The 16,838-nt window shown below is 42.1% G+C and overlaps 1 protein-coding gene across 1 annotated transcript in view; it reads right to left on the bottom strand.

The window, feature by feature from the left end:
- Positions 1-256: 256 nt before the first annotated feature.
- Mrpl3 (mitochondrial ribosomal protein L3) overlaps positions 257-16,838 on the bottom strand; it is a 28,869-nt gene continuing 12,287 nt past the window's right edge. Inside the window, exons 7-10 of the mRNA XM_028869892.2 lie at positions 10,744-10,852; positions 4,906-4,983; positions 2,955-3,032; positions 257-724 (exon numbers count right to left, since the gene is read on the bottom strand). Of these exons, the coding sequence (XP_028725725.1) occupies positions 572-724; positions 2,955-3,032; positions 4,906-4,983; positions 10,744-10,852 (418 nt within the window). The 3' untranslated portion in view covers positions 257-571. The remainder of the gene's footprint in view (positions 725-2,954; positions 3,033-4,905; positions 4,984-10,743; positions 10,853-16,838) is intronic.

Genomic DNA, 16,838 nt, shown 5'->3' with positions numbered 1-16,838 from the left:
TTTTTTTTTTTTTTTTTTTTTTTGGTTTTTTCGAGACAGGGTTTCTCTGTGTAGCTTTGTGCCTTTCCTGGAGCTCACTTGGTAGCCCAGGCTGGCCTCGAACTCACAGAGATCCGCCTGCCTCTGCCTCCCGAGTGCTGGGATTAAAGGCGTGCGCCACCACGCCCGGCCAAGAAATGATTTCTTTGATCCAACAGGTAGCAATGTGGCTCCCCCCAGGTCCTATGTTTCAGAACCACACTTTAAGAGATTTTTAAATAAAAGTTGTTTATATATTTTTTAAAAACCCTTAAGATAAAGGGAAATGTGTGTAAAGAATGATGCCTACAAATGGCAAAACATTCATTCTTTGTAAACTGTCAATTTTAAAATCCAATCTATGTGATTGGTTTATTAATGTAGTAATTTTGCTAATCAGATTTAAGTGAGGGGTAAGTGATGCATTTGTGTCCTTTCATAAAAGCAAGAGCACAGCATCGTAACCAAGCACAGGGATTCCATTCCTGGTTCTATTACTGTTCTGGTTCATCAAAGTGCACAGAGCACAGAAAGTTCTGCCCCGCCAGTGACATCAGGCAAATGTAATAGACGGTGCGCTGGGCTGCAGCACGTTCTCATCATACAAGTCTTCTGGAAGTTCTTCTTCATCCCCATCAGGAAAGTAAGTAGGGAACGGCAGGCTTTTGCAATGATCCCTATATGCAGGCAGTATAGAGTCTTTGATCTGAGGGAATAAAGAAAAAATTCTTACTCATAATGATACTAATTAGGGTTTTTAAAGTTACCACTAAGGGGCTTAGACCTGCCTCAAGTGAATGTACCAGGCTCTGCTGACTCCCCATGGGAGCCTTACCTTGTCAGAGGAGGGAATAGGGGGTGGGTTAAGGAGAGATGATGAGAGAGGGCAGGAGGAGGGAAGAGAGGGGATCTGTGATTGGTTTGTAAAATGAATAAAACATTTCTTAATAAAAAAAAAAACAGTTACCACTAACAAAGAATATCTGTCCCTGTGTGCTTGAACAAGGATGCAGCCATCCCACAGAGAGGGGAGCAGTGAGTCCTGCGGCTTCTTTCTATTCTAGTAAGTGTGATTAATCATCTTTCTTCAATTGAATCAGCTACCGCACAAGGATAAAACCACTAATTAACACTTTGTACTTACTGTAACTTGTAAGTATGTATTTAACTGTCCAACAAGATGGATATTTTAGAATCACATCTCAATTATCCTTTATATCCACATTTATTTTTCAAATATGAAGGTCTGATACTACATACAAATTTAATACCTAATAATTATTCATTTTATTATTCATTCTTTTTGTCTGTTTTTGTTACTTTATTTTCTATACTTAGAACCAAATTTTGGAGGTGAGCTTAAAAACATGTGGAGTTTACCTCATTTTTGTTAAGTGTTAACTAAGAGCACAAAAAGGAAAACATCACTTTTATTAAAGGAATTAGCTCACTTTGGCAAGGAGCATTTTTACTGAGAAGTTAAAGACAAGGATAACATCAACAGAAAGAAAGCTATAAGCATTTACAGTAGCTCTCAGAACACTTTATGGCCTAAAATATTTCACATTATGTCTGGATTCACAGCTGATACATAGCAGAGATACTGATATGATCTAAAATCCTCTATTTTAGTTTTGGATATTACTGAGTTTCTCAAAGCTTCTGTAGCCCTCATTTGGAGAGGGAAAATACACTATGTACACAGTAAAATAGGGCATATTCATTTTAGCAATGAGCAATGAATAATTTAGTCAAACGACAGCTGCTAGGAACAACTAAGTGTATAAAAACAGTTCTATTTTAAATCCCCTCATTACAATTGTTTCAAGAAATGATCAGGACGTTGCCCGGAGGATGCTATCATGTTCAGTTTTTTTCAATTCACCAATCTTAGATTCAGCCTTAATCAGGAAAACACTCAATAAGAAACTTATGTGCTAATTTGATAAAAAATTGTCACAAAGGGTCCAAGTAGTGAATTCTCAGTTACATTTACACTTTTGCATATCTGCTGTACCTGAGCAGTTCCAATAACAAAAGCATTGATGATGTTTCCAGTGTGAGTGAATATATAATGCAACAGTTAAACTGAGATTTTTGTTTGTTTTTGTTGAAAATCAATGACCACGTTTTATGGAGCTGGAGTCATTTTAACCACGAACCTTCTCACACTTAGAAACTGCAGCTTCACCATGGCTCAGAGTCAGCTTCTACCCTGCATCAGCACGGCTCAGCAGAGTAAGCTTCTTCCCTGCATCAGCACGGCTCAGAGTCAGCTTCTACCCTGCATCAGCACAGCTCAGCAGAGTCAGCTTCTACCCTACATCAGCACGGCTCAGCAGAGTCAGCTTCTACCCTGCATCAGCACGGCTCAGAGTCAGCTTCTACCCTGCATCAGCATGGCTCAGCAGAGTCTGCATCGTGGGTTTTACTGGATAGAAACGAGTCTTTGGAAGCTCCCAGGCTCTATTTCAATCTGGTCAACATGTTAGTTCTATTTACTTTCTTCCTCTTTGTACTTTTGAAAAGGACAGAGGGTGCTTGGGGAGGCAGGGGTGGCAGAGTGGTGCTGGCACTGAGACCGCTGGCCCTCGTCACCTTTCTGGACCACGACTCCCACCTCAGCACTTCCGGTTCTTTTGCCTAAAGCAGGACTCATCTATTTCTGGAAGGACAGAGGAAAACTGACGTTCTGGCACCAGCTCCCTTCTCTCCTGAAGCTCTTTCTCCCATGAGCTCTTGGCTTCAGGTCTCCCATGTGCAGCTTATTTTATAGTGCAGCTTTTCACTGATGTGCTACTACAAAGGGAACTGGAGCAGAGAGCATGCAGAGCAAGAACAGTGCTTTAGAAGCTCCACATCTAGGACAAGAGAGAATTTAGGGACTCCATCGCTATGCTATCCCCGAGCGGCAGAAGTGAAACGGTTGTACACACCTTTACTAAGCAGTTCTTGTGTCCAGGCACAGAGCCATTCACGTAGATTATGTCGTGCTTGGTGTTCACTCTCCACACCTACAACACGAAGCGAGAGATGAAGGCTCCAGAAACTAGGAAACGTGTTACCACCAAGCCGAGAATACGCTCTACAAACCGTTGACCACGCCAGCAACTGAAGGCCAAGCTTGTAAGATCATCAGTGCGCCTTACTTTAGGAGTGTGGCTGTGGACAACTACTTCAACTCCATGGAGTCTGCTGACACCAAGAATGATACGTGGAATTTCAGTTCTGTTTTGGTTACTATTACTTTTTTTTTTACAACCAGCAACTGGGAATTCCTAACTCACTGAATCTAATCTCTAAAATAAGCCAGCCAAGCAGACTGCCTTCAAAAACATCTCAACATAGAGGAAAACAATAACACACAATGGTCAAAAAAAAGAAAGAAAAGACAGTAAGAAAACAAGAAGGGGACATCAAGGTATTTATAACACTACACAGAAATCTGTGAAACAGTAATGTCGCTTCACTAAGCGGGAAACAGTAATGGCGGGAAACAGACCGGTTTGTCTGATAATTAACTTTAGGTGTCATGACTGGATTAAGGAGCTCGAAGAACAGGAAGCATGACTTCTGGTGTGCCTGTGACTCCGGGAGTCTGTGTGAATGTCACTCCGCGGGTGAACACCATCCCACCGGCTGGGCCACAATAAATGAAGGAGGCCGAGGGAAGCACTTCCTCTAGAGCCTGGAAACCTGTCCCAAGTTATCTCAGTTTCAGGCTCCAGGACTTCGGACTCAGTGCCTGTCCAGGCCCCTGCCTCATTCTCAGGACTTTTGTTTCAGACTGAGAAGTCTATCACTGGGTTTTGAAGTTAAGGTTTTTGACTGAGTCAGGGCTACAGGCATTCCAGGGATTCCAGCCTGTAGGTATCCTATAGTGGGATTTCTCAGCCTTCATGTAGTAATGGTAGAAGGAAATCCTAAAAATACCCCTTGGTTTATCTATCACATTGTCCAGTCAAGCATCCAAAGCATCCACCCACTCATCCAAATAGTCACCCGCTCTGGAGAAGCCTGACCTAATTATATAAAATTATACATAATCTATACGTTAAATGTATGTAGAATTAAGATGGGAAGAATATGCACAAAATGTAGCAGCGACTACTGGATGCTGTTGTTATGGGTGGATTTTGTTCTTTCTATACTTTGAGCCATATACATCCAAATATACACATATTTGCTGTTTTAATGAAAGTATAAGCATATAGCATCCATTATAGTACAAACTGCGTTCAGCTGTTGAAGATTTTCTTCTGGTATTAGTAGATTAAATATTAACTTCCCTTTTAACACACACTCTCTCTTTCTCTCTTTCTCTCTATCTGAAAATGCATGCACCACAATGAAGTAATCTTATCCCCTTTACTGGGACTGTCCCCTCCTTTCCTTACCCACATCACTGACCCATTTGACAAAATCCAAGACAGCTCAGCATATAACCTTCAGCTTCTCTGTGATAATATACACAATATACAGAAACATAATGTCCAGGGAGCTTTTGTTCTCTTTACAAAGGAAAATATTACATCTAATGCTTCGAATCCTTTCTCCCTTGCGATATCTTGTGAAAATATTTCAGTTCAAATAGTAGGTCACTATTTTTTTCTTTGTAACAACTATACATAACATGGCTTAGATGTAAAATATACTTATGCAGCCCCCATTACAGTACAACTGAATTTCATTTCCTTTGAATGACTAATTCTACACCTACAAGTCAACCACACACCTCATGCACCCTCCATCCTTAATAGTCAGAAAGCACACTTGTTCAGGACACACACACACACACACACACACACACACACACACACACACACACAAACAATGCACGCTGTAGGCTTTGCATATAAACTTACAAACAGTACTTTATAGACTTACTTTCAGTCCATACACTGTCCTGCTCTGGTTTCCCATCTGCCCAGGCATTTTGGTTCCAGGCCAGACTCTGGCAACATCCTGAACAACAAAAACAAAGTTCACACTTTCAGTACTTTTGATTTTGAGCAGTACTGACTAAATCACAGTGGACACCACAAACAAGAATAATTAAATCCAACTCTTTCGTTTATTCAGCTCTATTAGTAAAGAACTGAATGTGGATGTATATCCATTTACTCCTATGTTGGACCATGGTCGAAGAATGGAGTCATGTGAGAATTCTGAGAAAACTCCAAGAGTCTTGTGGCCTGAATTTCTTCAGGACAAAGAATTGTTCTTGGACTGTGTTTTCGTGCTCCTCCTAGGTGTAGTGGGTAGGAGTGAGTTTACTTCAGCTGCTGTTACTCATGTGCCTCGATGGAAAAACATGTTTGTGCCATGTGTGGCTTGTCTTGTGACTGAAAACCTTACTCTGAATAAAACTGGCTATCGCATACGACTTTAATCCGCCTCATTTTTAGGCCCCTTTCCCAGGTTAATCATTCCCAATTAGAGCTGTAAACACTCCCAGATGGGAGCTCAACACAGACTACGAAGCAGACAGGAGAGAAACTCATTAGCAAGGATACTAACTGATCTAATACAGACAGAAACTTAAAAAAAAAAAAAAAAAGAAGAAGAAGAAACCAAGGAAACACAAACATGCCACATCACCATGCCATGGGAAACCAGTGGGCTGCTTTCCTGATTTCACCTAATCCTAGTTACTGGCTTAATGGGCTTCACCTACACCGCCTGAATGGGCTTCTTCCTCAGGTGTGAAGTCATTTTTCTTGGCTCATATTATCTGCATCAGTAAAATAGTGTTCGTCTAACTAGCTCCAGCTGACGCTGAGAATGGACACTAATTCCTTATCTAAAGAAATCAAATGTAAAGTGAGGGACCACTCACTGAACTCTTAGTGAGCAAACAGTTTTGTGTGGCAGGTACACCCTCGAAGCAGCTGAAACTCCCAAGTAGAATTGACACCAGGACAGCTCACTCCAGGTGATGGATTAATTCTCATTTTGACCTAACTGGATTTAGGCTCATTGGGGACACACCCATGGGCATGCCTCTGGGAGCTTTTCCAGGGAGGTTTTACAGGAGGGGGGCTCTCCCTAAATGTGGGTGGCACTCTCCCATTGGCTTAAGGTTCTAGGCTAAAGAAAAAGGAAGAAAAAGGAGAAAGCGAGCTGAGCAGTGGTGTCATCTCTGCAGAGGTGGACACCATGTGACCAGTTGCTCCCCATGCCCTCCTTCAAAGCCAGGGCTATCTCACTTGTGCCGTCCCCTCTACCATGGGCTCGACTCCTGAACTGTGGATCAACATCAACCCTTCCTTACGGGCCACGCCAGGTATTCGGTCACAGTCATGATGAACTAAGTAAGTCCTTTACTGTGTGCCGCACAGTTCAAAGAGGAGTTCTGAGTACTGCAGACTGAGTGACTTGTACCTGTTTCTATACAGTGTATGTTAACAAGTTCAGCACCCCTGCTCAACTTAATACTTCCGTTACAAGCACTCTAAAGAGTACAGACTACATTACCTAATCCTTTAGTAAAGTATTTACCCAACACCTTACGTATATCTGACAACAAATAAGAACAGGAAAGTTGTAAAATTCACCTGAAAACATTTCATACCCTAAATAGAAATTCCATACCCACTAGCTGCTCCTACCTCCAACCCTCACAGAAACAACCTTCATAGATTTGACTAGTTTGGAGAGTTACATAAACAGTCATAAGATATTCTAGCTTCTTTGGCTTAGCATGTTTTCAAGGTTCATCTATACTACAAGTATCAATCCCTCAGTCCATTTTACTAAATGACACTCTATTGAATGGATATATCAACTTTAGTTAGCTACATCAAAGTGATGGATATTGCCACTATGGATATTCATGTAGTTTTAGTATGCATAGTCATTTCTCTTGGACATATACTCATCAATTGCTAGGTCACAGGGTAACTTTACACTTAACCATTTTAGAAACTGCCAAGCTGTTTTCCAAAGTGGTCGTCATCATTTAAAATTTCTGCCACCAATGTATAAGGGTACAGTTTCTTCATGTTTTTGCCACAATGTGTTAGCACAGACCTTTTGATAAACCATGTGCACACCAGTGCGTGAAGTGCTGGCTCACGGTAGTTTTGATCTGCATTTTCCTACTGCTGAAGAGGGTGAACGCTTGCTCACTGGCCTGACAGATACTTTCTTGGCTTCTTTGCCTGGTTTTTAAAACGGAGCTACTTTTACTATTGGTTGTAAGAGCTCTTTATTTACTGTGGGTAAAAGTCTCATGAGGTGTCTGATTTATAAGTACTTCTTCCATCCTGTGAGCATTTTCATGTGTAACTCGACTGTACTTTCTTCTTCTGATTAGACGTCTGGGTCATATCCAAGGCCTTGTCCATCTCATGGGCATGAAGATTTATTACTGTGGCGTTTGTTCTACAATTTTAGGCTTTTCAATCTGTCTTCAGTTGCACCTTTCTTTTTTGGTGGGCGGTGGCAGTGCTAGAGACTGACCCCAAGACCTAGTACTTGCAAGCACCCACCGCTACCAGCCTGGTTGTGTAACCTATTCCTACATAACTACGTGTTTTCCCATTCCCAAAATGTCGACAAAAGAACAGAAAGGATTCTCGGCACTGCCAGTTGTTGAGTCTCAGCCCCATTTGCTTCCTCACTGCCTCCCCACACACTCGCTTTCCCTTCCATCACATGAGGATGGGTGGCGAACAGGATGCTCCTTTTATGCTCTTGAGAATCAGAATGCGCTCGTGTGTAACCATGGTTACACATGTGATAAACCTCAGAAAACTAGGCATGCCACCAACAGATCCACAGCCTCTTCTAACTTTGTCAACTGTCTGTCCCACTGAATGTCTGTAACACACCACTGTCCCCAGGTTAAGATCCACTTCAGAGTTCCTAACTGCATTCAGTTGTCACAGCTCTTTCGAGTCCTCTGTCGGGAACGGCTGCAGTCTTCTCGTCCTCCAGGGCCGGCCGTCGACACTCTTGTGGGGGACAGGCCAGTTACGTTTAGAACACTGGCCACCCCCTTTGTCTAACATTTGCCGTGATGAAATCTGAGATGCATTTGTTTTAAATTAAGAATCAAGAAAGAAATGAGCACAGGTTCACTTTTCCTTTTCCTTTTTGTGGTCTTGGGAACTGAACTTAGAGCCTCACTCATGCTAGGCCAAGCACTCCTCCACCAGGCTACAGCCAAGGCCCTGGTGGATTCATCATGCTGTCTGTCTAACTGGTAGTGCACATTTGATCAACTAGTTAAGGATGTATAAAGGCAAATTAGTCCCCTCTACTATTAATACTTTCTCTTATGGCTAGCCTGCAATTTGTTTTGAGACTAGATGTAAATCTAGCTCCCCTCAAGCTTCTATCATTTGATTTGTATCCACTGTAAATCCTGAACTGCTCACCTATGATGGTCACCAAGCGCGGTATTTTATCCCTGTCACCAGGGATTAGCCAGTATTAGACTGTCAGAAAGGACATTCCATTTTCTTCCACTTTCTTCCATAATCACTCGTGCAATTCATTTATATCAGCAGGAACTTTATTCCATGAGTCCTTTCCTCTTTGGGGAAAGTTGTTATTGTGTGATTCTGAGAGAAGGCTATATGGCCCATGCTGGCCTTGAACTCTAGATTCTCCTGCCTCAGCCTGTGTTCCATGAATTTTCCTCTATGACTTTTTAGTCGTAAGCCAAATTGTTCCAAATGGGAAGTTCATTAAGCTGGTTTTGGGGTCCCTCTATGTGTCTATCATTTAAGCATGTCCTTTTATCCTGTATAAGGCATTGTGGGCTCACTGTATCCTTCCAGTACCAACTACTGAAGGCGTTCCTTTCTGAGGGCATGATGCTGAGAAACCAAGTCTTGCAGCCTAGGAACTTCCACTACACTGGGGCACTTTCATAGGTCACTGCAGCAGGCAGAGAAGGTGAAAATTGGACAGACAGACAAGCACACACACAGGGCAGGGCCATACTGCTAAAACATGATTCAAGGCTCGTTCTAATTTTCCTTTCACACCGTAGCATCCTTTTCTAGTAGAGAAACTTGACTTGGCTCCCATTGTTAGTATATGTATTTTTCTGCTCAATCCTACAACTCACAGAAAATTACTTCTGAGTTGCCAGTATCAGTGCAAAGGGCAAATCTAACTAGAATTTAACAATTGTGCAGTGTGTTGTGTGTGTGTGTGCATGTGTGTATGTGGGTGTCATGCTTGTATGCACATGGTGTTGGATCCCCTGGAGCTGGAGTCCCAAGCATTTGCTGGATACCTGGCTTATTACCTGGATGCTGAGATCTGAACTCTGGGTCCCGTGGTTGCTCAGCAATCCTTCATAACTGCTGAGCCACCTCCAGCCCAAAGAGTGCTTTTTGAATTTAGACTCACAGTATCTTAACAGGTGATTATTTAAAACACCGAGTTAGTTAGTTTTCCTCCCTCTTTAGTGTGGCTGTTACTCATCTGAGACACTAAAGCTCATTTTCTAATTATATTTCATGTATTTACCCCCTCAGTGTTTTTATTATGAATACGCAAAACACTAGCAAGGATCCAGGAGTAAAAATACACATTATAAAAAGAGAACCTACCACTCCTAAGCCTGCCCACCTTGTTTCCACCCATCACTTGGGGAAAGCGCTCTCACTAGATCTTATTTCATCTTCCTGGCCCTTCTACTGACCAGGACAAACAGAACACACATACTTTTAGTCTGCCACAAATGACCACTGTTTCATAGAGGTTTCACTCTTTTTTTTTTTTCTAGAGCAGCACTATTTTCTCTGGGTAGACATACCACAGTTTTATCCACCCAAACTCACGTGTGGGTCTCTATCCCTGCTCATTACAAATAGCACTGCAGGACTGACTTGTGAAGCTTTGCTGGGTCAAAGGACATGCATGTGTAGTTTTACCAAGGTTCTGCCTATTCCTTCATTGTGTTCCCAACACTGATTTTGATTCTTATTTCCTGGCAGTCTTGTGAACAGATTTCTCTGCAGCTCTCAGTAGACAGTATGACAAAAATTCAGCTTCTTGGTAATACAATCTGTTAGGTGAGAACTTAGTACCTAAGGGAAGCTATAATCTATTTCTTATTGTGAAAGAAATAGAATATGTTACCAATCACCAACCATTAGAAGGATTCTGCATTTATTCTGAGGCGCCAAGGTTTTATTTAAAAGCTCTACCTCTGGGAAAGAAACACTGAATTAGCAAAACAAAGGGTCTTTCCTTCATTTTTTATGCTACTATTGTTTGTTTCTCCATTTATCTCAATGCCCTCCCCGACAGAAACACGTAATCCTATCCTTGACAATCTCACACGACTGTTTCCCCTAGAGCAAAATAAGTGTGTGAACCAGCAAATGGAGCAGCCAGCTGCAGTTGCCTCAGTGTTTTAGCTAGGACACTAGGAGAGAGGAAAGAGAACGCTGCCGTGGGTATGTATGTATGTACTGGAAACTGGGTGAGGCCAGCCTGTCAAAGTGACAACTACTAGGACCCACTGAAGCCAGGTTAAAGTATCTGGCTTGAGCTGACCAACAGTGAGCACTGTATGCAGAGGGTGAGCGCTTGGCACTGAACAGAACACCACTGTCTAGTCTGTGGCTGATGCCTGCATTCCTAGCATGCCAGAGCTGAGGCAAGATAGATACTGCAGGTTATGGGCTAGCCCAGGCTACAGAGTGAGATCCTGCCCAACTCCCACCTCCCTCAATGGGCATCACTATTTATACTCACTCCAGTTGAAATAGCTCCAGGTCTCCTGTGAGTCTTCGTTTGACCGTGAGAAGCAGGTTGGCCTTTAAATCCCCATCTTTTCATGACACCCTGAAAACCTTTACCAATACTGGAAAAAAAGTTAGAATTTACATAATGAGTGGAGCGTAAGATTTCTGCCTGTACTTTCTTGACAGCACTTTGGAATTCTAACAAGACTTCCTATCTAAATAACCAGAAAAGGCCATACCAGCCAAACTGCAAATGAACATTCATTCCTTCATCTGTCTTGGTTTGCACCTCTCCCTGGAGTCTAACTCTGTATAAAATGTTATGTCAAGACTGTGAGACAATAGCAAGCTAAGCATGGGGAATTTACCTAGGAAAGGTTCACCCTCAGAATCTTGTGATATCATAGCAAAGCTCTAGAAGTTTCAGCTTCCTAATAGACATAATAGGATGGACCCCAAAGACCCCTATCTCCTAGTATTCATGCTGTACTTAATCCTCTTCCCAGGAGCCTGGGACTGATTCAGTCTAATGGAAAAAATAAGCGAAGAGATGAGCTCTCAGTCTGAGGTTGGTCGAAAGAGACCCCTCTGGTCCCCTCTCTGTCCTCTTGCTTCCCAGGCTCTGTAAGAAGCATCCAGCACTAACTATATAAGCACTCCTCTGAAATAGAATGTAGCAAGGCCGGTTCCCGCCAACAGCTGAGGCCCTGTCACTGCTGCCAACAACCCTGCCACTGAGCCTAGAGTCATTTTTTCTCTAGTCAGGCCCCAATGTGACCATAGCCTTGTGAGAGACCCTGAGCCAGATACAACCAGGCAAGGTATGCTGAATTTCTAGCCACAGACACTGAGGCTGTCGAGGTTTATTTAAGCAATTGTGTGAGGGGCAATGAGTCTGAGAACAACAGATAGGGCACAGAACAGAGCACTGAATAAAGAAACCTCTAGACTAGCTCTGCCATTTACAGGAGTTAGCCTCTAGCACAGTGGCTTTCAACCTTCCTAATGCTGCGGCCCTTTCAGTCCCTCATATTGTAGTGACCCCCAACCATAAAATTATTTCACTACTACTTCATAACTGGAATTTTGCTACTGTCATGAACCATAATGTAAACAAATAGCTGATATGCAACTCTATAGGGGTCGTGACCCATAGGTTGAGAACCACTGCTCTAGATGCTGGACAAATAGTTTTAGAGGACACCAGATAGATCTTGATCTGGGTTGAATAGGAAGCTAGTGGAAAAGCAAAAGTAGAGAAAGACAGATTCTTAATAATGTAAATATTATTTTTAAATGAAAACATTTTATTACAAAATCTGTTAGTTAAAGAAACAAGCTAATGACACCAAGGTTAGCAAAGTCCATCTCTGCATGTCAAGTACATTCCTACAAATGATCCTGTGCAGTTCCGAGGGACTTGTAAGTCTTCTACAGGCATCATCTACATGTTCTTAAGGTGGAGATTTTCTTCATCTCTCACCAGACAGTGAGAGATATTTCAATGCAATATTGGGTGGTTTCAACAAAGCTAGTTATAACTAGACGTGCACTGTTCAGACCAAATACAAAATAGCACGAAAACCACACTATTTCCACAAGGATTCTGCTACATGTTTATTAACAAAGAATTATCAGACAGGATGGATTGAAGAAAGCCCCTTGAATAACAGTTTTAGATAAATCAAGAAGTTAATATAAAAACAGTTAGAAACTATAGAGCCCCAAAACCATGCACTCTCAAATCACACAGCAAGACTTGTTTAGAAATAAATTAAACGTAATTTACACCTCTTCCTGCCAGCATATACCCTCTCTCATCCCTCGATAACTACAAAAGTAAATAGTCCCAGCAAAAAGCTAAAATAGAAATGTAACATATATTTAATGGAAAAACAAATTGCTGCATAATTTTATAGAGAGATGAACACCAAAGAGAAGCTATGAGAATCAAATACTGAAATTATGCTTCAGATATTAATATTTCCACTTAACAGTGAATGTTAGGGCATACTTGCAAAGTAATGTAAAAAGCTTAGTAATTTACAAATGAAAAGAAATAAGTGAAGAATGATTTGGAAGTATTCTATCATTTAGCAAGTAGCACCTGAGAGCAGCAGGGGAAAATGACCAGCAATACTCCTCTTGGGGGAACATGCTTTAAAAATACCACACTTGCACTCCGGCTGCCTTTTATAGACGTTCACTACTGCCTCCAGAGTTCTCAAACTGATTATCTGCCTTAAAAAGACAGCTTGAGTGCATGCACCAGGAAAACGCAAGCAGGTAAATTACAGAAGATAATTGAGCTCATTTTAGAGTAAATGATTACAAGATGAAAGTGGTATCCTCAAAGTGCTAATTATGTGTCAGCTAATTGCAGATTGTTTTCCAGTCTGGTCTGGAACACTTCATGAGTCCCACTGTGTACAACGGGAACCTCTTCAGTAAATAACCTTTAAACAAAAGGCAGAAGCCCAAGTGACGCGACAATTACTGGCTTGACTCAGGCTGCAGAGAATAGAGTGCACCTGTTGATCCATGGGAGGTACAGGTAGCAAGCCTCTGGCTTCTCCCAGTTGCAATCCAACTTGAGAACAAAAGTGAAACAAAAGCAAGGAATGAACTCATCTTTACTTAGCATGCCCGGGTGTGATTCAAATACAATACTTCTGCAAGTCACAGAAGAAAAAACTTCACAGAAATGTCTACACAACACAGATGCCTACCTCCCTCACCCTCCACCCACTGTGGGGCTTTGCCTGCTTGTTTGTCTAAGACAGGGTCTAGTGCTGCGGCCCCAGCCAGCCTGGAGCTCACTGCCTAACTCAGGCTGGCTCAGAACTGATGCCATCCCCTGTCTCTAACATGCCAGGTTTGCAGCTGTGCACTCTTCCTAGCTACCCAATGCAGTTCTTAACTAATGGCTGCAGAAATAAATCAAAATTCAAATCCGGGAGAATGCAATTTTAGACATTCCAATTTTAGTGGGGCTTATGTGAAAACAAGAAAAATAAAAATGAATGTATTTAGGATACTTACACTGTTTAAAAAGCCATTTAAAAACAAGAAACACCTCAGAGGTCTCATTTAATTTGAATGACTACTACTGCCCTGATCCTTGGCCCATGCCCCCCATATGGACGGCATACAGGGCAGAGACAACACACCTTACTTAGCCCAGAATCCAGCCTAAAGAAGTGAGCCTAATGCCATCACTACTACTATGTCGTGGGAAGAAAGGAAAGAAAAAAGGTTTAGAGGCCTACAGGATTAGTAACTGTAAACCATTCCAGAAGGATAATGCATAACTTACTTTTCCCAACTCATCCCATTATCTCTAGAGATTAATTCTACAGGAATTTCATCCCGGGCCCTATGACAAATGCCCAAATACTGACCACAGTTTTTAAACAAACCCACCAGGTATTTCTCTACCTAATGTTTCTAACTTGTCCCTGGGGCAAACACGTCTGTGGCAAGGAGAGACTGCATGTCTGCTCTGAACCATCTTTACCCAGTTTCCTAAGGACCTCCATAGTCCTACCCCCAAGTCTCTTCCCTGCCACTGGCTTCTGGGACATCTCTCTCCTTTTCTTCTCTTTTCTCTTCATATTCACCATGCACACCTCTGCAATCTATTTTCCTCTTCAATTAGTTTCTGGAAACCACTCTATGTTTAATCTAATCCAAATCCACCAAAATATTTTTGTAAAATAATTTTTATTATGAAATCGTTGCACCTATGAAGAGCAGAGACTCTATACTGAAGCCTGAGGTACCCATCACATTGGCAATGAGTGACTCCAGGCCTGCCTGCCATGTTTTTTCTGTTTCTCTTGTTCTGTAGTTCCAGTAGGGCACTTAAAAGCAATCTCCAGATAGTCTATCATTTGTATCACAAATACTGCAGAATAGAAAGTTAAAGATACTTTTAAACTACAAAACCACAATATGGTTAGCACAATCTAAAAGGGAATGAATGACTCCTTAGTATCAAATAAGCAGCCAGTGTTCGGAGGCCCATGCCCTCCTTCCACAGGCAGTCTATCCTCTGCCCTTCTTTGGTGTCTCTCCACCCTGCTGCCATCAATGTCCACTTTGTGGCTTCCTTAGTCTTTGAGACGCCCTTTCTCCCTAATGCCACATGAAAAGGCAGTCTGAGCATCCTGCTTCTGATTGTCTTCTTGCTTTGGTTAAGTCACAGATTGGCATATGTTAGCTTGCACTGACCACCTGGTTTTGTAAATAAAGTTTTATTGGGGTAAAGAAGTGCACATTCATTTACATGTTGACTATGTCTGATAAATTAGATGATATCAGAATTGAACTTTTAATGACTTCATGCTTAATAACATGACTTCTGTTCACTTCTCAAGTCTTTCTTACTGAGGCAGAGCTTTCCTTTAAACTAAACAAAAAGCGGTGACAACATGGTGATGGCAGCCAATGCTGCAGAGCAGGACATACTCAGTGCAAGGCTTGACCCAAGGTCTACAACAGTGGTTCTCAAGCTGTGAGTGGCAACCCCTGGGAACCGAATGGCCCTTTCACAAGGTGGCCTAAGGCCATCGGAAAACACAGATGTTTACATTATGATTCACAACAGGAGCAAAATCACAGCTATGAAGTAGCAACGAAAGTAACTTTATGCTTGGGTCAGCACAACATGAGGAACTGCATTAAAGGGTCAGGCGTTAGGAAGGTTGAGAACCACTGGGCTAGAAGCACTCATGTTAAAGATGAAGCAGTAAGAGATCAAGGAACTTGCCTCAGTCACAGAGTTATTGTGGCTATGACCTTGTTCACCCGTTACTTATTATCTTGCTGTCCTTGGTTTTTGCTGCTTGGTAGATTTTCATTAGGAATGCAATTAGAGATATAGATAACCACTAAAATATGTTTAAACAACAAATCAAGAGAACTCTGAAACACTTTCTCCCAAACTAGCCTTCATTTCAAAACAACCATCCACCTTAACCTTCTTTCTGAGAGATTATCTCTCTATAGTCTCACTAATGTCCATAAACTTACTGTTCTGAACAGCTAGTAAATCAAGTTATTAAAAAAAGACTAGAAATGGAGGACAAAGTAGAAAAGTCTGTCCTCACATCAGTCATAGGAGAAATGCAATGAGAAGACACAAAACCTACCCTCAAATGGCAAGGTCTCCATTCACAGTTAATGGGAAAACGATACTCTCATGGGCTCTGAACAGGGGAACTGCCCTTCTCCAGAGGAGAAGCATTGAGGGAAGTGCACTGAAGGACTTAAGAGGACAGACGGACAACAAGCAAATGCATGTGGGCTGTCCAGACACCCCACAGCCTAGGCAGTCAGCGGCAGGGAAGAGAGGCCGCAATGAGGATAAATCACACATCTAAGGAGCCAACAGAGCACTAAGAAGTTCAATCAAGGTCCATGTGAGCAGCCAATCAGTCTACAAGCATTTAAGAGCACCAGAGGATGCAGTGACATGCTGGCTAGAAGAGGTACAGTCCCTGGAAACACTTACCACGAGTTATGTAAGATCCACGGCAAGCTGACCTCAGGTAAGGCCGTCTACAGGAAGATACACAGACCAGAATGCAGTGCGCTTTCATGGGGGCAGGCCACTGCTCACACAGAAATGAAACGAATGCTGAGCTGCAGCCATGCAGCAGCAAGGACCTCCTCCTTTCCTCCAGAGCTGACCAGCACTGCTTTAATCCTAAGGCTATTTGTTCCCCCAGTGCTTATCTAGTATTTAGACTGGAGGCTGCCACGTAATTTCAAATCATCTTGTTTTCTAGAACTAGGACCTTACAAAAGAAACATTCCCCTATCATACTTGATATACAAGGAAAAAAAAAAAGCCAAAGACACTCAACAGTAGCATATAAACTGAAAGCATCCACTGACCACAGGCATTTGAAAAGCTAAGCTCTACACCAAGCTGGTCACAAGTCTGGACACAAGACAGCTGCTGACAAGACATCTGTATGTCTTCTCAGGGTGTTCCATATGTCCTACAAGTTATGTAATGGAATCCACACAGCATCATGTAAGTTCACAGAAGTGCATGGTATGATTTGTAATAATTCATAAATTTCAAAGTAGAATAAG

The sequence above is a fragment of the Peromyscus leucopus genome, chromosome 7 (assembly GCF_004664715.2).
Source record: "Peromyscus leucopus breed LL Stock chromosome 7, UCI_PerLeu_2.1, whole genome shotgun sequence".
NCBI classification, from domain to species: domain Eukaryota; kingdom Metazoa; phylum Chordata; class Mammalia; order Rodentia; family Cricetidae; genus Peromyscus; species Peromyscus leucopus.
The sequence above is the reverse complement of the archived record's forward strand: the minus strand, read 5'-3'. Positions and strand labels throughout refer to the sequence as shown.